The sequence below is a fragment of the Rana temporaria genome, chromosome 3 (genome assembly GCF_905171775.1).
Source record: "Rana temporaria chromosome 3, aRanTem1.1, whole genome shotgun sequence".
Taxonomy (NCBI): Eukaryota; Metazoa; Chordata; class Amphibia; order Anura; family Ranidae; genus Rana; species Rana temporaria.
This window is the reverse complement of record NC_053491.1, coordinates 142,457,979-142,480,519: the sequence shown is the minus strand read 5'-3', so window position 1 is coordinate 142,480,519 and position 22,541 is coordinate 142,457,979. Positions and strand designations below refer to the sequence as shown.

Genomic DNA, 22,541 nt, shown 5'->3' with positions numbered 1-22,541 from the left:
TGATGGGCACTCATAGGCGGCACTGATGGGCACACATAGGCGGCACTGATGGGCACACATAGGCGGCATTGATGGGCACACATAGGCGGCACTGATGGGCACTCATGGGCGGCACTGGGCACTCATAGGCGGCACAGATGGGCACTCATGGGCGGCACAGATGGGTGGCACTGATGGATACTTATGGGTGGCACAGATGGGCACTGGTAGGTGGGCACTGGGCATGGATGGGCACTGTGGGGTGGCACTGATGGACACTGTGGGGTGGCACTGATGGACACTGGGGTGGCACTGATGGACACTGTGGGGCAGCACTGATTTTGCCAGGTTGCCAGTCAGTGCCCATTTGTGGGCACTGATTGGCATCTTTTTTCTTTTTTAGACTTCTTTTTTTTTTTTGCAGGCTTTTTTTTTTTTTTTTGGCAGGCTTTTTTTTTTGCCTACCCTTGGGGTTCCAGGGTTGGCATCCTTGGTGATCCAGTGTGGCGATCAGAGGGGGGGCTGCGCTGATAAACAATCAGCGTGAACCCCCCCCCTGTCAGGAGAGCCGCCAATCGGCTCTCCTCTACTCGCGTCTGTCAGACGCGAGTGAGGAAGAGCCATCAACGGCTCTTCCTGTTTACATCGTGATCAGCCGTGATTGGACACGGCTGATCACGTGGTAAAGAGTCTCCGCCGGAGGCTCTTTACCGAGATCGGAGATGCAGGGTGTCAGACTGACACCCCGCATCACCGATCGCCGCGATGCGCGCCCCCACGGGTGCGCGCGGCATGAAATCCTGCAGAACGTTCTAGAACGTCCTGTCAGGATTTCATAACCACTTCCCGGACGTAAATCGGCTATAGGCCGGGCGGGAAGTGGTTAAACAAGTTTGGAATTGTCGTGATGGGATTGGTCAAGAAGAGAAGAATGACATCCGCGAACGCGGCCAATTTATATATTTTTTTGACAATTGTTATACCTGATATATCAGGGTTTGCCCTGAGTCTTCTGAGTAATGGTTCAAGTGTGAGGACAAAAATTATGGGGGACAGTGGGTAGCCCTGTCACGTTTCACAGGATATTTAGAAGGCATTCGATAGATGGCTGTTGACGCGTAATTTCGCTGTTGGTGAGGAGTATAAAGCTAGTATAAAGTTCAGTATGCACCCCCTGAGTCCAAGGGCCACTGGTGTTTCCAACATAAAGTCCCAGGCCACTCTATCGAATGCCTTCTCTGCATCAAGGGACAGAAAGAAGCCAGGGTAGTGATTGGTGGTCAGTCAGTGGTGTATATTGATTGCTTTTAGAGTATTGTCCCTGGCTTCCCTTCCTCTAATAAACCCAACTTGATCAAGGGAGATAAGTTGAGGTTAAAGTGATAGTAAATGGTTTGCAAGGATTTTGGTGTAGAGTTTGAGGTCTATGCTGAGTAGGGAAATGGGTATGTAATTTGTGACCAAAAAAGGGTCCTTACCTGGCTCTGGAAAAACTGTTATGTGCGCTTGTAAGAGATCCTTTAGTGGAGGGATGTGTGCTGAAAGTGTATTAAAGGCTATCAAGAACTGGGATAAGTGCATGTCTGAAAAGGTTTTGTTGTAGCACACTGTCGGTTCATCCAACGGCGGATCCAGGGGGGGCAACAGGAATTTTTTTTTTTTTTTTATGATTTTCTTTTTCAAAACTGCTTTACGGTGCCTGCAGCTGCCTATGCCAAGTCTCTCACTCTCTCTTTCTCATCACCAGGGCCGGACTGGCCCAGCCCAGTAGGCTGCCTGTCCTGAGGCTGCTTTGAGCTGTAGCTGACTGCAGCGCTCCTCCTCTCTCCTGCGTGTATGACACCGGGCATCTCTCGCTGTGTGTGAGAGCTGGGTCTGTGTTCGGCTGTGCTGCCTGTGCTAGACCTGCTTGTGTGATAGTAGATGGAGATGGAACACTGATTGAATCAGTGTTTTGTCTATCACACAAGCCCGTCTAGGGGGGGACCTTGCAAGAGCACACTGCCCTGCCGAACACAGACCTACAGCTCCTGTTTGTTCCATGACACACGTCGGGAGAGGAGATACCTGCTGTGTGTGATCGAGACAATGCCATGGTGATGCACAGTGGGGCTTCATTTATATACAAAGTGGGGCTGCATTAATATACAAAGTGGGGCTGCATTAATATACAAAGTGGTGTTGCATTCATATACAAAGTGGGGGTGCATTTATATACAAAAGTGGGACTGCATTTATATACAAAAGTGGGACTGCATTTATATACAAAAGTGGGACTGAATTTATTTACAAAAGTGGGACTGCATTTATATACAAAAGTGGGACTGCATTTATATACAAAAGTGGGACTGCATTTATATAAAAAAGTGGGACTGCATTTATATACAAAAGTGGGACTGCATTTATATACAAAAGTGGGACTGAATTTATATACAAAAGTGGGACTGAATTTATATACAAAAATGGGACTGCATTTATATACAAAAGTGGGGCTGCATTTATATACAAAAGTGGGGCTGCATTTATATACAAAAGTGGGACTGCATTTATATACAAAAGTGGGGCTGCATTTATATACAAAAGTGGGACTGCATTAATATACAAAAGTGGGGCTGCGTTCATATATACAGTGGGGCTGCATTCATATGTACAGTGAGGCTGCAATGATGGGCACTGATGAGGCTGCATTGATCTCTTGTACCATGTCTTCAGTCTCTGACCATCCCTTGTACAATATCTGCAGTCTCTGACCATCTCTTGTACCATGTCTGCAGTCTCTGACCATCCCTTGTACCATGTCTGCAGTCTCTGACCATCTCTTGTACCATGTCTGCAATCTCTGACCATCTCTTGTACCATGTCTGCAGTCTCTGACCATCTCTTGTACCATGTCTGCATTCTCTGACCATCTCTTGTACCACGTCTGCAGTCTCTGACCATCTCTTGTACCATGTCTGCAGTCCCTGACAATCGTCTACAAACTATGGGATAGATTTATGGCATTTATATTTAAATATTTTTTACTAGTAATGGCGGCGATCATTGATTTTTTTAGCAGTACTGCAACATTGCAGCGGACACACCGGACACTTAACCTCTTGACCACCGCCCCATGTCAAAAAGACGTCCTCTTTTTAAAGTTGAATATCTCGATAACGGCAGCAGCTGCTGCCACAACCGAGATATTCATCTTTTCAGGGGGCGGTGGTGTACACGATAACGGCGGTCTCCGCGGCGGATTCGCCGCGAGATCGCCGTTATCGGTGGCGGGAGAGGGGCCCCCCCCTCCCGCCGCTCTCCCGCGCCCTCCGCCGCTTACCGGAGCCGTCGGTAGCGGCGGAGGGGATCGGATGTGTCCGGCAGCTGAGCGGGGACGGGACTGAAGGAGAAATCTCCTTCACCCGTCCTCATAGCTCTGCTGGGCGGAAGTGACGTCAAAACGTCAGTCCCGCCCAGCCTCTTAAAGAAACATTTTTTTTTTTTGTCATTTGAAAAAATGACTTTTTTTTTTTATTTTATTTTTTTGCATTTAAGTCTAATTATGAGATCTGAGGTCTTTTTGACCCCAGATCTCATATTTAAGAGGACCTGTCATGCTTTTTTCTATTACAAGGGATGTTTACATTCCTTGTAATAGGAATAAAAGTGATCAATTTTTTTTTTTTTTTTTTTCAGTGTAAAAAATTATAATACTAAATAAAAATAAATAAGAAAACCAAAAAAAAATTTTTTAAAGCGCCCCGTCCCGACGAGCTCGCACGCAGAAGCAAACGCATACGCGAGTAGCGCCCGCATATGAAAACGGTATTCAAACCACACAAGTGAGGTATCGCCGCGATCGTTAGAGTGAGAGCAATAATTCTAGCCCTAGACCTACTCTGCAACTCAAAAAATGCAACCTGTAGAATTTTTTAAACGTCGCCTATCGAGATTTTTAAGGGTAAAAGTTTGACGCCATGCCACGAGCGGGCGCAATTTTTAAGCGTGACATGTTGGGTATCATTTTACTCGGCATAACATTATCTTTCACAATATATAAAAAAATTGGGCAAAATGTATTGTTGTCTTATTTTTTAATTTAAAAAAGTGATTTTTATCCAAAAAAAGTGCGCTTGTAAGACCGCTGCGCAAATACGGTGTGACAAAAAGTATTGCACTGACTGCCATTTTATTCCCTAGGATGTCTGCTAAAAAAAAATATATAATGTTTGGGGGTTCTGATTAATTTTCTAGCAAAAAAATTGTGATTTTCACATGAAGGAGAGAAGTGCCAGAATTTACCTGGTGGGCAAGTGGCTAATTGAGTTCTGTAAGCAACACCTTATTTTCTGGCAGTGCCCCTTTCCGAGACTAGACTCTGGATCCGCCCTTGGGTCCATCTAGGCTAAGGCTTTTTTCAGCTTTTAACTGTTTAAGGACTTATTTTGTTTCCTCCACTGAGAGAGGACGCTCCAGATCCTCCGCTTCCCTGTTGGATATCGACTTGGGGCTACACTTTTGTAGGAATTTATTGAGCTGTTGAAGTTTGGCAGTATCCTCTCTAAGCGGGTCCAATGGGGGTAGGTTGTAGAGGTTTGTATAGTATTGGTCAAATAGGTTGTCTGAATTTGTCATAATTTTGTATCCCAAGGAGTGTGTCAGGGCGTGGATTGTAGTGGCCACTCTTTTGGTTTGAAGTGATTTTGCTAGCATTTTCAAGGATTTATTTTCGTATTCATAAAACACTTTTAATATAGAATATACTTACTTAAATTGTTTTAATTAACTCCTCTACTAGTTCAGTTCTAGCTTGAATAAGGTCTGAGAGATTGAGAGGCCTGTGGTATTTTGCGACTATCTCCAAGTCATGGATGCGGGCAGGGGCGGACTGACAACTCATGGGGCCACCGGGCACTAGGGGATCATGGGGTCCCTAGGTTTAAAGCTGGCCACCACAAAGCAGCCATATTTCTGATGCAAAATTAATGCAGCACAGCCTTTGTGGAGGGGCACCTAGCTTGGTGACATGAAGAGTGGCAGGAAACTTAAAGCTGGTGAGCCAATAAATGTACTGGGAGCCTACTATGGGCAGTGCCACCTTAACAGAATGGGCTTTGAAGGTCCGGCACTGTAAGCCGGACTTTCAGAGTGTATGCGCTGATAATGTCGTGGGCAATCAAGGTGTCGAGGCGTGATTGCCGTTCACACCTACGCTAGGTTGATAGGGCTATTAGTTCTCCCCTCACCACACATTTGTGTGCTTCCCATTTGATTAGCTGGGATGTATCGGGAGATCATTTTGCTGGAAGTATTGGAGTAGATGGGTTCGTATCTTCGTTATCATGGTGGGGTCCGTAAGGAGGGAAGGATCTAGACAGCAAATTGAAGAGCGGAGGGAGATTTCTGGAATTTCCAGGGACATAAATATGGGGTGGTGATCTGACAGGAACATTGGGTCAATAGTTGTGCGGACGAGAAGTGTTAGGTTTTGCTGAGATATGAAAAGGTAGTCAAGTCTTGAGTAACTTTGGTGAGGGGCCGAGAAGAATGTATAATTTTTATTATGTGGATTTAGAGTGCGCCAAGAGTCATGCATATTAAGTTCCTTCAGACACATTTTGATCGCTCGTAGCGCTTTATAGGGAAGAGAAGATGTACCATTGGACAGGTCTTGTAGTGGGTTCAGGGCGACATTGAAATCGCTCCCAGTATCAGAGCGCCTTCTTTTAATGATGCCAGCAGGTGGGTGATTTTACAGAAAAAAGTTATTTGGTAGGAATTTGGAGCATAAATATTGGCCAAGGTGTAGGGCTTCCCTAGTATCTTACCTTTCAAAAAAATATATCTAGCCTCCGTATCAGACAAGGAGTCTGAGGTGTGGAAAGGATGATTTTTGGCTAATAGTATCGATACTCCCTTGTATTTGGACATTGGGTTACTGGCATGTATGGCTGTAGGATTATGTATGGCGGGGATTAGACCGCTTGGGGATATCGCCCTTCCGAAAGTGAGTCTCTTGTAGGAAGACTATGTCCGCCTTGCTTCGCTGCATTCATAGAAGTAGTTGTGACGGTTTTTCTGGTATATTGTGGCCGCGAGCATTAAAAGAGATAATTTTAAGGGGGTCCCGTTATCTTTCGGTTGTGTAACGGCCATATTTGTGAGGCTGTTCTGCTTTGAAAACCACTATAGTGCCAAGCGTGTGGTGTATAGTGGCGCTGTAAACTTGCCACTAGGTCAGCAGCAGAGAATAGATAGGGGACGGGGGTCGGGTGGGAGAAAGTCTCAGGGGTGTGGTAGGAGCAAGAGAGTAAGTATCTAAAAGGAAAAAACCTTTTACATTTATACCCTTTGTAAACTGCCCATTGCTAGTTGTAGTAATACATAGAGTAGGTGTCCTGGATGGTCGCAACACCATACTCTCCCTATGTTTTGATACAAAAGTGTATCGAGACCTACATTTCCTGGATCCGTGTTTGTTTTTCCGCGTTTAGACAAATCATCTCTTTTTCTCAAGAATGGCTGTGCAGGCAAGTGGTCAGACTTTTATATCTAACAGATTGTCTGCAGTCCATTTATTGGTCAAAGCCATATAAAATCATTACTTATTAAAATGAATCTTAAATAATCTTTATTATAAGAATATGTAAATAGTTTAAAAGCTAAAAAATATTAAAACAAATATTAAAATCCAAATTCTATTCAAATGCAAAGAATATTATATTAATGTTTAATCCTTTAATGAATGAATGAATGAATGAAAAACTTATAAAGCGCGGCGCATGCGAACTGAATCGCTTCTGGGCGCTAGTTGTTCGTGTCTCATGACATCAAAAGAGCAGAGTTTTGATCCGTCTTCTGAAAGTCAGGTGGTTTTCCTCCAACCGAATGCTGGTTGGTAAAGCGTTCCATAGTCTAGGACCCTGAAAAGCAAACCTTCTTTCTCCTTTGGACTTGTATTTGGTTTTTGGTACCCTGACCAGATTTTGGTCGGTGGATCGCAGAACGCGATTCGAATTGTGAGGTTCTATCTTGTCGCAAAGATATTGCGGAGCCTTCCCATGGATGCACTTATGTGTCAGGCAGAGTGCTTTAAATGCAATTCTGTCTTTTACTGGCAGCCAGTGAAGGGTTCTCAACGAAGGTGAGATTGATTCCCATTTTTTTTTCCCAGTCACCAGTCTGGCGGCCGTATTCTGAACGACTTGCAGACGGGAGATTTGGTACTTTGGGAGTCCGAGGTACAGGGCGTTAGCATAGTCCAGTCTGGAATTCACGATTGTTCCCACCACGACTGCTACGTCTTCTTTGGGGATAAATGGAATAAGTCTGCGTAGTAGGCGCAACAGATGGTGCGCTCCGCTGACTACTGACCCTATTTGTGCGTCCATTGTCATGAAGGTGTCGAAGATGACCCCGAGACTTTTGACTTTGGAGCTAGGGGTGATGATTTGGCCCAGAATGGGCGGGGGTGTCCAGGTTGTTGCCAGTTGACTCTTTCGGCTGGCGTGAAACATAAGGAGCTCTGTTTTTGAACTGTTGAGTTTAAGATAACTCTTAGTCATCCAGTTTTCTATCAAAGAGAGACATTTCTCTAAACTGAGATGATGATCCTTTTTGTTGCAGATGCGAAAATACAGTTGTGTATCGTCTGCATAAGAGTGATAGAGTAGTTCTTGGCTACTGATAATATCAAAGATAGGGCGAAGATAGATGTTGAAAAGCACCGGTGACAGGGGGGATCCTTGGGGGACTCCACATGACACCGTGCGCTTTTCCGACGTGAAACAACCCAATTTAACTGTTTGTGATCGGTTTTCAAGAAAGGAAGAAAACCATGGTAAATCACCTTCTGCGACTTCTGCTACCTCGGCTAGTCGCATTAGTAACAGTTTGTGGTCTACCGTGTCAAAGGCTGCGCTTAGGTCCAGCAGAACCAGGAGACAAGATTCTCCTTCGTCTGCGGCCTCGAGGGCATCGTCCCATATTTTGAGTAAGGCCGTTTCTGTCCCGTGTCCGGGACGGAAGCCTGATTGTAATGGATCTAGTAGATTGTGGGTATCTAGATGGAGCAATAGTGTCCATTTCATAAATCCATTTGGATTCTTTTCTCAGCATCTTATACATATGAATGCCTCCTTGTCAATCTGGTTTCACTACCTGTATTACACTGAATGAGATCCTTTAACCATTGTTTTAAAATGTTTAAAGGGTAGGGATTTAACATTTCTTGATAGGATTTTACAGAAACGTTCCTTGATTTTTTTTTTTTATTATTATTCTCAACTCCTTTAATGGGCATTGTATACCATAGATAACTTCTTTGGTGGTAAATTAATATAACTTTTAATATGATACTTCCTATAACCCTGTTACATTGTAAACCCTTAATTTACCACTCCTTGCAGCTTGTTTGCATGGCATACATACATTGCTTGTAAATGTTATCTTATCTCTTAGAGTATGTGTCTTCTTAGTTTTTGCCCATGTTAATGGTGTAATGTTAAGGCTCAGATTATTGTCCTTATTGTCTTTCTGATAATAGTTCCAACAAACTATGTTTGTGCTTTAGGTTTCTCCAATTAAGTTCTCTTGTATTGTACCCTTTTTCACTGAATTGTAAAGTCAGCTCTTTATCACTTTACTGCTTCTACACAAATGTATAAATTGGCCCTTTTGGAATGTTCATTATGCATTTTAGAAGATGACAGCTAGAAGTCTACAACTGTTACAGTCTGCTTCTTTTTTGTAGGTGTTTGTTCACAGTCTATTATTTTCCACAAAAATGTTTAAGTCCAAGGAACTAACCTCAGGATACATAAAGTGTAATAACATTAATGTTTGTTACCCTATGACCACAACGCAAATGCAATTCAGACAACTGGCCAACTAGGAATAAATAACGCAATTGTTTATCAACACATGGCATGTATAACCATAGCAAAATTATATTTAATACTCTATATCGGAATTAGTTGCAGGATAGAAAATGCTCCATGCCTGGCACTTATTTTTTAAAGCAATTTCCATTTCATTATTTTTAATAGATATTAAAGGAATTCAATAAAGTAGAAGTGGATACATATATTGCGGGTGCTGATTGTAAGTACAATTTTGTAAATTAAATTTGGAATCTGCTAAAACCAATTATATTTTTGCAACCCTGTCTAAAAATAATGCTTTTGTGTATCATTTTATGTTATTCACAAACATTTCTAACTTATGTATTGTATTGGACTCTCTGGGCCAGATTCACAGAAAAAGTACGCCGGAGTATCTGCTGATACTCCGGCGTACTTTCAAATTTACCGCGTCGTATCTTTATTTGTCATTCACAAACAAAGATACAACGGCTTTTGGCTAAGATCCGACAGGCGTACGGCTTCGTACGCCTTCGGATCTTAGGTGTAATTCTCCGGCGGCCGCTGGGTGGAGTTTGCGTCGTTTTTCAGCGTCGGGTATGCAAATTAGCTGATTACGGTGATCCACGAAGGTACGCGCGTTCGTCGCATTCTCTTACGTCGTTTTTTCATGTCGTAAAGTTAAGAGTGCTATTTACATGGGGTAAAATTACTCCTCCATGTTAAAGTATGGCCGTCGTTCCCGCGTCGAATTTTAATTTTTTTTTTTTTGCGTAAGTCATCCGGGAATACAAAATTACGTTACGCACGTCGCCGTTCAAAAAACACGTCGGGCCGCGGTAATTTCGCGCAAAGCACGGCGGGAAGATTTAGAACGGAGCATGCGCAGAACGTTCGGCGCGGGAGCGCGCCTAATTTAAATGGTACACGCCCCATTTGAATTAGGCGGGCTTGCGCCGGACGGCTTTACGTTACACCGCCGTAAGTTTACACGCAAGTGCTTGGTGAATCAGGCACTTGCGCTGAAAACTTGCGGCGGTGTAACTTAAAGACGATACGTTACGCCGCCGCAGATCTCTATGAATCTGGCCCTCTATGTGTTACCTTGCAAAGGTTCCCTACTCCCTAACACTTCTTATATGCATCAGCACAGGGTTGCCAACTCCCCACAACTTTTTATAGCAACAAACCAAGCTAAATTTACTTACAGAACAAATTTTACTGACAACCTAAAATATATAGTACAATTTTGTAAATTAAATTTGGAATCTGCTAAAACCAATTATATTTTTGCAACCCTGTCTAAAAATAATGCTTTTGTGTATCATTTTATGTTATTCACAAACATTTCTAACTTATTTATTGTATTGGACTCTCTGGGCCAGATTCACAGAAAAAGTACGCCGGAGTATCTGCTGATACTCCGGCGTACTTTCAAATTTACCGCGTCGTATCTTTATTTGTCATTCACAAACAAAGATACAACGGCTTTTGGCTAAGATCCGACAGGTGTACCGCTTCGTACGCCTTCGGATCTTAGGTGTAATTCTCCGGTGGCCGCTGGGTGGAGTTTGCGTCGTTTTTCAGGGTCGGGTATGAAAAATAGCTGATTACGGTGATCCACGAAGGTACGCGCTTTCGTCGCATTCTCTTACGTCGTTTTTTCATGTCGTAAAGTTAAGAGTGCTATTTACATGGGGTAAAATTACTCCTCCATGTTAAAGTATGGCCGTCGTTCCCGCGTCGAATTTTAATTATTTTTTTTTTTGCGTAAGTCATCCGGGAATACAAAATGACGTTACGCACGTCGCCGTTCAAAAAACACGTCGGGCCGCGGTAATTTCGCGCAAAGCACGGCGGGAAAATTCAGAACGGAGCATGCGCAGAACGTTCGGCGCGGGAGCGCGCCTAATTTAAATGGTACACGCCCCATTTGAATTAGGCGGGCTTGCGCCGGACGGCTTTACGTTACACCGCCGTAAGTTTACACGCAAGTGCTTGGTGAATCAGGCACTTGCGCTGAAAACTTGCGGCGGTGTAACTTAAAGACGATACGTTACGCCGCCGCAGATCTCTATGAATCTGGCCCTCTATGTGTTACCTTGCAAAGGTCCCCTACTCCCTAACACTTCTTATATGCATCAGCACAGGGTTGCCAACTCCCCACAACTTTTTATAGCAACAAACCAAGCTAAATTTACTTACAGAACACATTTTACTGACAACCTAAAATATAACACTCCTGATACAAACAACAAACAATCTTGCTTTATAGTAAGTCAAACAGTCAACAGTCAAAACGTTTTTGGTTAATTGGATGCTTTGAACTCATTATTGAGAACTGATGTCTAGACTGCTATTTGTATCTCCTCTTTGTTGCACTGATTATTTGCGGTTTGTTATACATTAATATTTTAATGTCACAGAGATAAATGTGCACTATTTTTAGTGATCTAATGCTTCACCTTGAAACTATTGATAATGTTGATCAAAGAAGGAATGCAACCTACACTAGACAATGACTTCAAATAGTCTGGACTGATCACACATTATTATTAATAGAAAAATTGGGCAATACAATTTGATCGTTCAGGTTAGCATGGTAAACAAATACTACATAGTACTATGGCCTTATCCAACCATTTAATCTATGGCAAACATGTTCAGTTACTGATAATTTATTTCTTACTTACACAATAAAGATTAAATGACAACAAATAGGTGATAATAAATAAATATTTAGAATAGGGTTGATTAACATAATGAGTTGATAATCTTAAAGCAGAGCCTAAGTTCCACTGTCACAAACAGCGAGCAGGTAAGCTCTTTACTGCAGAAAAGGCATGCAATGTTTATTCTGCAAAAAATATGCTCCTACCTGCTTGCTTGCTGTCTTCTCTAGCATGTAAAATGAGCTGTGCATGCGCAGTTCAGCTGACACTACCAACCAGGTCTCTGTGGGCAGGATGACTGACTCTTGCACATGCGCAAAAGTCTAACAATACTATGAGGGCTCCGTCTTTAAAAAATAGTAACTAAATGATAAATTGAGCACTGTATGACACTTCAACTATACAAAAAGCAAAAAAAGGTAGGCGCTAGCCCTTCTGTTAAATTAAATATACAATAACCTGTGAAAAAAATCTATCAAAATGTCCATAAGTGTAATATAAAGTCAAGCTATTTCATAAGGAAATCCCCAATCATGTGATATTTTGAAATCATGTACATAAACATAAACCGTAATTTTTCTTCTTAATATAACAAAGTACTCTTCCACGCGCCGTAGTGAAATTTACGCTTATCAGATGGTAGCGACCGTCAAGCAGCCAACAAGCCTATATATTAAATCCTGTGAACTGGCTCCCAAATCTTCTTCATAGAAATCCAATCATTAGTCCACTTGTGGATGTTTCCAATCTAAATTATCATTCACTCAAGAAGAGTAAGAAACCCCAGAGATAGTATCATAGTGTAATATCATAGTGTAGTAGGTTTTATCACAACAACAGTAATCATATAAAAAATACACTCACATTTAGCAGGTGCCAGCAGGGCACCAACAAATACAGCTCAAATGCTTTTTCCTTGCAAAATGAGACCAGATGGGTAAATGAGCTCAACACTCTCCTGGTAAGAAGTAAATAAACTCACATGTTAAGGTATCTATATTCTGGCACCTGGTGTATGCAGCATTGCTGATTTTTGAAGACCCTCAGACATTGTTATGGGTGGTTTTGTATTCTAAATTGAATTATGGGTATATGTTTTTTTTTTGTTTTGTTTTTAACTCTATCTATTATTATTAAATACAGGATTTGAGTATACCCTCATTAGATGATATCTGAGAACTTAATATCATTTATTTGTTGGAATATTTGGGCTGCTTATCACTATTCGTATTTTAATAAAAAAAAATTGGATATTTTCATTTTTCTACATTCTATTTTTTTGTATTTTTTATGTCATATTTGTATATATATACACATATACATATATATATATATATATATATATATATATATATATATATATATATATATATATATTTTTTTGGTGAGGTGTTTTTTGCAGCCCACAGAAATATATATCCTTTGGTGGATTGTAGTTCATGATTTTGAACACTAGATGGAGGTGTGTGTATGTGTATATATATATATATATATATATATATATATATATATATATATATATATATATATATATATATATATGTATATATATATATATATATATATATGTATATGAGAAGGTAAGGAACTGTTGGCTAGATGATAACACCACGGCAACTAATGTAGTAGCTAATGCCTAGATTGACAATATGTCTGCAGTTTGTTAGTGTTTTGACCCAACTATTCTCATGCTGCACTCTCCTGTCGGTACCAATTTGAGCACATATTATCCTGAAATGACCCTCTCCCCACATTGGGGTTATAGTATAAGTTAAGTTAGGATGTTTAAGATGTGTGTTGTGCCCTGTTGCGGCATGTTGTCGCAACAGAGGAACTGCCCTTGCGTGGGCAAATATTCGGCCCCTGCGTGAGGCTAGTCTTGTATGCCAATGTAAACTTCAATAAAAAAGATTTTGCAAAAAAAATAAAAAATTAAAACAATTGAGATGACTTAGATACGACTAAAACTAAAATGGCATTTTAGTCAAGACTAAGACTAAAACTAAATTAAATTTTCGACTTCAAAATGAACACTGGTCTGTAGTGCATGTTTATATCTCAATACCATAAATAATAACACATGAGATTTTTCACTCCAGCAGTATATAATGAGTTTGGAAATTGTAGAGGAATGTTCACTAATGCATTACACTTTCATTATACCCATTAGATTTTAGACGACTAAAATGATTCTAAAGCAGGCCATACACGGTCGAATTTCGAACAAATTTTTTTTTTTAAATCAGAAATTTTTTTTTTTTGTGATCCGATGATGCCACCATTGATTTTTCAAAATTCGGCCGACCAAACCTTCATGTTGCCGGGAATATTCTTTTCTCTCTGGGAATATTCGTTTCTCTCCCTGAATATTCTTTTCTCTCCGGTAATATTATTTTCTTGCACATGCACATTTTCTTTTGCATTACATTTTTCGCACAATTCTCCCATAGTTAATCAGAAAATCATTTGTTTTTCCAAAAAATTCCAACATGTCGGATTCCTCAAATTTGATTGCCGCACGAACATCGGCTGTTGCTGCAGCCCACTAACGGTGCAAAATTTGTTACAGTAATTCTTTGATGCGATTTTTGAAAGAAAATTATTTCGAAATTCGAACCGTGTATGGCCGCCTTTAGTCGACTAAAATGTACAGTAGATTTAGTCGACTAAATATGACTTAAACTCAAACAATTGCAAAAGACTAAAATGGAACTAAAACTAAAATGCCATTTTAGTCCTAAGACTAAAACTAAATCAAAATGTGCTGCCAAAATTAACACTGATATATATATATATATATATATATATATATATATATATATATATATATATATATATATATATATATATATATATATATATATATATATATATATATATATTGTCATATTTTTTACAATACGTGTATTTATATGTAAATACAAAGAATAGGTGTGCAATTCCCAAGCAATTACAAGTACAAGTGATAAGTGCTAATTGAAATAATGTGAGCGTGTGATATACACATAAAAAGTTTGTAAACCAAAGGAAGTCCCAAAAAAACAATGGGCCAGATTCTCAGAGATTTGCGTATCTCTGCGGCGGCGTAACGTATGTCATTTACGTTACGCCGCCGCAAGTTTTACAGGCAAGTGCTTTATTCACAAAGAACTTGCCTGTAAAGTAGCGTAAATCCTCCGGCGCAAGCCCGCGTAATTCAAATGAGCCGGGTAGGGGGCGTAGAGCATTTAAATTAGGCACGTTCCCACGCTGAACGTACTGCGCATGTGCCGCCCCTAAAATTTCCAGACGTGCATTGCGCTAAATGACGTCGCAAGGACGTCATTGGTTTAGACGTGAACTTGGTTTTGACGTAAATGGCGTCCAGCCCCATTCACGGGCGAGTTACGCAAACGGCGTAAAAATTTCAAATCGCGACGCGGGAACGACGGCCATACTTAACATTGGCTGCGCCTCATAGACCCAGGGGTAACTATACCCCGGAAAAAGCCGAACGCAAACGACGAAAAAAAAAAGCGACGGGCGGTCATTTGTTTCTGAATCGGCGTAACTCCTCATTTGCATATTCGTCACGTAAAAAAAAATGAAACGCCACCTAGCGGCCGGCCTGGAATTGCAGCCTAAGATCCGACGGTGTAACACAGTTACACCTGTCGGATCTTAGGAATATCTATGCATAACTGATTCTATGAATCAGTCGCATAGATACGACCGGCATAACTCAGAGATACGACGGCGTATCAGGAGATACACCGTCGTATCTCTTTGTGAATCTGGCCCAATGTGTGCGTCTCATAAATAAATATATAATATATATTGATCAAGTGAAAACAGTCCCATAACATATATCCTTGTGAGATAAGATAAGTGGGTTCTGATGACAGAATAATATCCAGAAATCTGAAATCATAATGATTTGTGGAGAAATTGTGACTATGCAATAAGTACTAGAGTTATCCAAAAACAGTATAAAAATTTTACACAAAATTTTAAATAAGTTGATAAATAGAAAATGTTGTCTTAGGCAACCACTTTTTTTAACATTTGTTTTACTTTTGTACATTTGTTTCCCCAGGTTCCATTCTGGACAAATTAAAGAGAAGTGAATTTTTTGATAAAGACATCAAAACATCAATATTTTATGTCACTGTCCACGATGCAGTTTTACATGTACTTGAAGCAAAAGGCATAGAGGATGCATTCAAGTGTGACCCAGAAAAGGTAGCATCTGATTTAAATGTTCATAGTATGTCAAAGACAAAGAATACACGATAAAGTACTGGTACTTGTTACTTGGTCTGGACCTTCTCATTGTCCAGGGGGAGTAGTTTCCATGGGTATGATCCCACTTTCAGCAAGGGCCATGAAGTTCCCAGTAAGGAGTGTATTCCAATTGTTAGGGCTGGGGATGATCACATAATCCATATAGAAGGCATGGCTCCAACCTTAGCAGGAATGAGATTTTCAACCATTGCTTCCTTGTATCCTGCCTTTGTTGCTAGGCAATCAATCATGCTTTTCGAGATACAAAGACACAAGCTGAAATCAGCCAGTAAGTCAATGCTCCACTGATATACAGACAGCAGTAAACTGATAGCAATTAGTGGCAATGAATAATAACCCAAAGTCCAAAAATATAGTGGCATCCAAACAGGTCCATGTAGAAACAGTGTGGATACTATTATCTGCAGTCTCCGGCAGCTCCTTACAGGTATGGGAATCCCACAGGAACATGCAACATAAAGAAATGGCGCTAGATCAGATGGAGTAAGATTTAGGTCAATTTATATAGTCACTATATATAGTCACTTCCATACAAACTTTCAGAGTCCGTGTACAGGGTGGGTTTGAAGAGCAGAGCGATTAAACAGCATTCTGGATGGACTGGTGAAGCCACAAGTAGTATGATCAGGACCCATTGTGGAAGATGGAAACTGGCAGCATCTCTAGCAAGCACACACATGCCCCACAGAAGTTGGGAACAAACAGGAGCGGCCCACAACGCGTTTCCGAGGCTCAACTTCCTTCATCAGGCAAAACAGTGAAAGGGACTCTGGAAAAAATGTACCTGAAGCATGCCTTTCAAGTAGAACTAAAGGCAAAACTTTTCTTTTAATTTTTGATAAAGCAAGGGAGGGTTATAACCCCTGTCATGTTTTTTGCAACCTGTGTCCCATTGGAGAGATTTCCCTTTACTTCCTGTTGCATAGCCAAAACAGCAAGTCAAAAGAAATCCCTCCAAAGTGAAAGAACCAGTACCTCTCAGTTGTGACCAGGGACACAAGAATTATTCCCTGTACACACGATCGGTCCATCCGATGAAGACAGTCTGATGGATTTTTCCATCAGTTATCCGATGAAGCTGACTGATGATCAGTCGTGCCTACACACCATCGGTCAAAAAAACGATCGTGTCAGAACGCGGTCACGTAAACCACGTACGACGGCACTAAAAAGGGGAAGTTCAAATCCAATGGCGCCACCCTTGGGGCTGCTTTAGCTGATTTTGTGTTAGTAAAAGACGATTCGCGCTTTTCTGTCTGTTACAGCGTGATGAATGTGCTATCTCCATAACGAATGCTAGTTTTACCAGAATGAGCATGCGTGGATTTTTAACCGATGGATGTTCCTACAGACGATCGTTTTTTTCTATCGGTTAGTTAACCATCAGATAATTAAAAAAAAAGTTCCTAGTTTTTTAACCGATGGTTAAAAACCGATGGGGCCCACACACGATCGGTTAGTCTGATGAAAACGGTCCATCAGACCGTTTTCATCAGACAAACCGATTGTGTGTATGCGGCATTAGTGTCCCCATAAGAAGATTTCCCTCTATAACTGGTCTGGGGGCAATCTAAAATTTAGGATTTACTTTCACTATTGATGATAATAGTTAACATGACAATAGGGTAAACCTCTCTAACAGGGACACAAACAGCAATACAAACCTGACAAGTGTTCCAATCCCTAACAACTCTAACCAAAACTAAAAAGTTATACTTTAACTTTGCACATTACTCTACAAAAGCCTTATCCCAAGGAAGGCCATGGAGACATAAATGTTTTTGATTTTCATGTCCTCAGTCCACCAGTACCCTCTTTAATTTACAGGCCTTTGCCAAGACATGTAGCCTGCACCAAAATCATTCAAACCACAAAGGCTGAAGTATAAATAGTGTGCTATAGGAAAGTTCCTTGTTGCTAAAAGCAACCAATCAACTGCCATTCCAGCAGTCCGTGTTTGAAAATAAAGTATTCTGACTGGTTGCTAATGGAAACAGAATTTTTTTCTGTAGCACATTTTTATACAGCAGCCCTTTAAGGGAAGTTTATAACAGAGGTTGGATATTGCTTTCTGCTCTCATCTATAAAGCAGAATGTAGGTATACATTACAGCCCAAAGACCATTCATTAAATGCAGGCTGCCATGTGGAGCCTGCGGTCTGTACAAGAGATCGGCTGTGACCTCTCACCATGTTGTTCCCCTTTTGCCACAACCAACATGGTGCTTGGTGGAGTCCTCTTTCTCTACCTGGCTGTGCTTCTGGCCCATCTCCAGCAACATGGCATGCAAAGCTTCCCTATGACAATGGGTTGTCTTTCTGCACAGATATATTAAGGTCATTGGAACATAGACAGAGGCTGCAGCCCGAAACAATGGTGCACCATGGGAGTTGAAACTCGGGGAGGCGCTTCATGTGTGTATTTATGACAGGTCTATGGTGCAGGCACACTGATTTATGTCCATCATATGATGGAGGCAGAGAAACTCACATTTACATTGGTCCCTCTGGTGCTGGCATAATCTCCTGTGTGCCAGTTTTTGGGCCTCTTCCATGGCCAGCGTGGAATCACATCACTACTGTGCATGCATTGGAGCTAGTCATCCCGGCACACAGGATCAGTCCAGCCACTGTAGGCTTGCTCAGCTCAGCTTACATTCCAGGGATTACTGTGATCAGGTGATCATTGCAGAAGACACATTGCATGTATTTTCTGCAATTAATGCCTGCCTGCTCACACAGAGTTACAATGACATTTTATTTCTGCTTAGAGAATTGGTAAACTGACATATATTCATTTTTTGGTACCACATTATGAAAACCACTGCACATCTTTTACACAGACAACACAAAACAATAAAGAAATACACACATGAATACTAGTTTAAAGCCAATGAGAATAAAATAGGCAGCTCTAAAATAAAGAAATGATCTAATGAATAATCCCAATAAAAACTTTAGGTGGGAGCCCACCACTTCAATAAGCAAAAAAAGAGAAAAGAAGATTCCACAGTGCTTATACCTGAGTGGCTGACCCTGGTAATGTGTCTATGTTATTGGTGCACTATACATTGTCAGTGATGACCAGGGATAGAAAGTCAGGCTCCGGTCACCATCTTCTCTGACTAGGGGAAAGAATATTCAGAGCCCCCTGAAATTACACAGCGTTCGGGCTCTTTTTCAGTTTCTTCCACTTGCCGGGTAACAAGTTCCAGCAACACCAGTATCTCCTGCAAGTGGATTGGTGTGTCTGTGTGCACCCTCCAAAGTGGTCCCCAGTGTACTTTGTCGCTGAAAGAAAAGTACTGGGTTTTCCATTCACAGGATGTGTTAGTACAGTACCGAGAAGTGTATTGAGCTTTACATTTTTTAGAGGACATGCGGCCTCTAAATTGGGCCCAAAGTGTCAATATTGTATGTGGCCACCATTATTTTCCAGCACTGCCTTAACCCTCTTGGGCATGGAGTTCACCAGAGCTTCACAGGTTGCTACTGGAGTCCTCTTCCACTCCTCCATGACAACATTACAGAGCTGGTGGATGTTAGAGACCTTGCGCTCCTCCAACTTCTGTTTGAGGATGCCCCACATATGCTCAATAGTGTTTAGGTCTGGAGACATGTTTGGTAAGTTCATCACCTTTACCCGCAGCTTCTTTAGCAAGACACTAGTCATCTTGGAGGTGTGTTTTGGGTCGTTATGTTGGAATACTGCCCTGTGGCCCAGTCTACGCAGAGAGGGGATCATGCTCTGCTTCACTATGTCACAGTACATGTTGCCATTCAAGGTTCTCTCAATGAACTGTAGCTCCCCAGTGCTGGCGGCACTCATGGCGCCCCAGATTATGATACTCCCACCACCAAACGCATCAGTTTGTATCCTGTACCCTGCTTTGGTTTGTACTTTTGTTATTTTGCACAATAAAGCTGTTTTTATTGGAGTGCGGCTGTCCAGACCTTCCCTCTTCTAATGGCTGCATGTTGAGTTATTTTGAGGGGACAGCAAATTTACACTGTTATACAAGCTGTACACTCACTACTTAACATTGCAACAAAGTGTCATTTCTTCAGTGTTGTCACATTAATAGATATAATAAAGTATTTACAAAAATATGATGGGGTGTACTCACTTTTGTGAGATACTGTATGTATGTATGTATGTAGATAGTGTAGAAGTGGGCCACCACACAAGCTTGTAGAGATATTGGCTCAGGTACAATCCACAGAAAAAATATTTAAAAATATAAAGCAGGTACCGTAGTAGTCACACTCAGCGGGAACTTACAACAGGAGGAAAAGGTTTATTAAACTATGTTGGAAAATTCCTCCCTGTTGTAAGTCCCACTGAGTGCACCTACGGCCTGCTTCATATGTATGAATGTTTTTAATGTATGTAAGTCGACATTACTTGTGAATTTAAACTTTTTTGTTTTTTCATAGGATCCTGGAACCATTTTATCTTTATATGGTGTTACAAATGGAACCAACTACATCCAAGACCACGTTGTAAGTAAAATAAATATGTCAGACTTCATATTTAATACCCCTCATTTTGAATTAGTGTGCATACTGTACTGCAACAATAACTGCTTCCACACAACAGATGTCTTTTTAGGGTGACAAAGTCATGTACCTGTTGTAAACTGGTACATGAATTGTAAAGCATGCACCACATTTAGAGGCGCACCAATACCGGAGAATCCATACAGGAACTATGTGCTTAGTGGAGCTGAGCTTCCTCCTTTCAACTGCAATTGTCACACAGACAGTGCAGCAGCCAAGGAGTTGTAAAGCCAGGTGGGAGGAGCCCGATGGAGCCTGATGGGGATTCACAAACACTATTTTACCATCAGGTTCACTTCCTTTGTGATTAACAGCAGGCAGTGGGCAGATGCATATATAATAGAAAGCCTGCTATTGGCTATAGAATCTGCCCACTACCTGCTGTCAATCAAAAGGAGAGAGTGGACCTGATGTTGAACTAATGTCTCAGCTTCCTCCTCAAATTCCCCCACAGGCAACATCACTAGTAGACATGTGCATTCGTTTTCGTCCGAATGCATTTTCGTCCGAATTTTCAGGTATTTCCGTTATCGTTTTAACAAACGATAACAAAAGGGCAGAGAACGAAAACCGAAAGATCCAACATAAACAAATGCTTTATTTTTATTTTCGACAAAAGAGAGAAAAGATTCGACATAGAGAGACAAGATTTGACATAGAGAGAAAAGATTCGACATAGGCTATAGAAGAATTCTAATGTTGGTTGACTAGTAATAATAATTAATAAATATAATTATTATTAGTCATACAACATTAGAATTCTTCTATAGCTTGTAGGTGGAACATTCGACCGGAAATGTACGATTGCAGCGTCGTACAGTTTCGTTGCTCCGTCAAATCTTTTTTTTTTAAAAAAGATTCTGTCAAATCTTCTTTTTTTTTTAAAGATTCTGTCGAATCTTCTTTTTTTTTTTTTAAGATTCCGTCGAATCTTCTTAGAACATTCAACAGACACCATAAGCCTTCAATGACAGATTCGACCTTAACTAATTTGGATTTTCGGACTAATGCGTTTTTTTAAAGAAAACCAAATAAATAAAAACGAATTTCGGGAGTAACTAAATAAATAGATTTTTCGAACGAAAACGAAATTCCAAAACAAAATATTTCAGTGTGCACATGTCTAATCACTAGTTGGTTGGAGGCTGTCAGCCGTAAAGCCAACACTGTTCTTAACAAGCAGTGACAGATGAGGGGGGCAGGAAGTAGTGGAAGCAAATATGTTGTCTGCTACACCGCGTACAGAGACAGGAACTCTGCCTGTCTCTGTATGCCAACTTAGAGTTCATCTTAATTATCTGCAGTTTTATTATCTGCAAACAGGAGATAATTATTTTTGAAATTGATGCAGTAATGGTAAATTTGGCACTAATAAGAACTACCTAAACCTGAAGCATGTATTTATAAAGCCATCAAAATGGACCACAGGGACTTTTTTTAATCTAGTGCAGGCCATTTCAAAGGTCCATACTGCCAGAAAAAGATTGCGAAGACTTTATTGAATTTCCCCAATTAACTTTTGTTTATATTTTTATTGTATATATACTTGTGAACTGACATTGTGTTTCTCTCTTCCAGGTCTCCTCTGAAACGAAATTCTAATCTGTTGACTGTATTATAAAAATATCAATGAAACGTTTTCTGCTGGAATCACAAATGTTTTATATTATACAGTATATGATGAGTAAAAATGAATCCTAAATACATCAATCTGTTATCTATGCTATGTTCCCTAATATGTTATCTATGTTATGTTCCCTAATATGTTATCTATGTTATGCCATTATTGTTAATAGGAATCATTGTGTACATTATTATCCTTTACCAACATATGCAATACAATACAGCCTTGGCAAGTGGGTTCTTCTTATCAATCAATATCCTAGAGTTTCTATAGGAATCTCATACTCATGTCTATGTGAGTATAACACTTGTTTACCACCTCCTGTATTCAACATTTAATCAAAGTATAGCTGTTCTTGGTCATCACTGAATATCAGTTTGGACAGTACATCCAACTGGTGTTTTTTGGGCTACACGTGACCCTCTTTCCTTTAGTGGTTTAAGGATAAAAAAGGGATACACCCCAGTTGTTGTTCTTTATCTGATAAATTATATGTCCTTACATAAGTTTGTAGTTTAATATTTCAGGAAATATTTCATTGCCCCTTTCTCTGGGATTACAATTTACAATTACAAATTGTAAA

At 40.6% G+C, this 22,541-nt stretch overlaps 1 protein-coding gene across 1 annotated transcript in view; it reads left to right on the top strand.

Annotated features, from left to right (window-relative positions):
- The window catches only part of LOC120931781 (chloride anion exchanger-like), a 91,605-nt gene extending 69,412 nt beyond the window's left edge, over nt 1-22,193 (top strand). The window contains exons 18-21 of the mRNA XM_040343546.1: nt 9,006-9,060; nt 15,567-15,712; nt 20,212-20,277; nt 21,913-22,193. Coding sequence (XP_040199480.1) covers nt 9,006-9,060; nt 15,567-15,712; nt 20,212-20,277; nt 21,913-21,936 — 291 coding nt within the window. The 3' untranslated portion in view covers nt 21,937-22,193. The remainder of the gene's footprint in view (nt 1-9,005; nt 9,061-15,566; nt 15,713-20,211; nt 20,278-21,912) is intronic.
- The last annotated feature ends 348 nt before the right edge of the window (nt 22,194-22,541 follow it).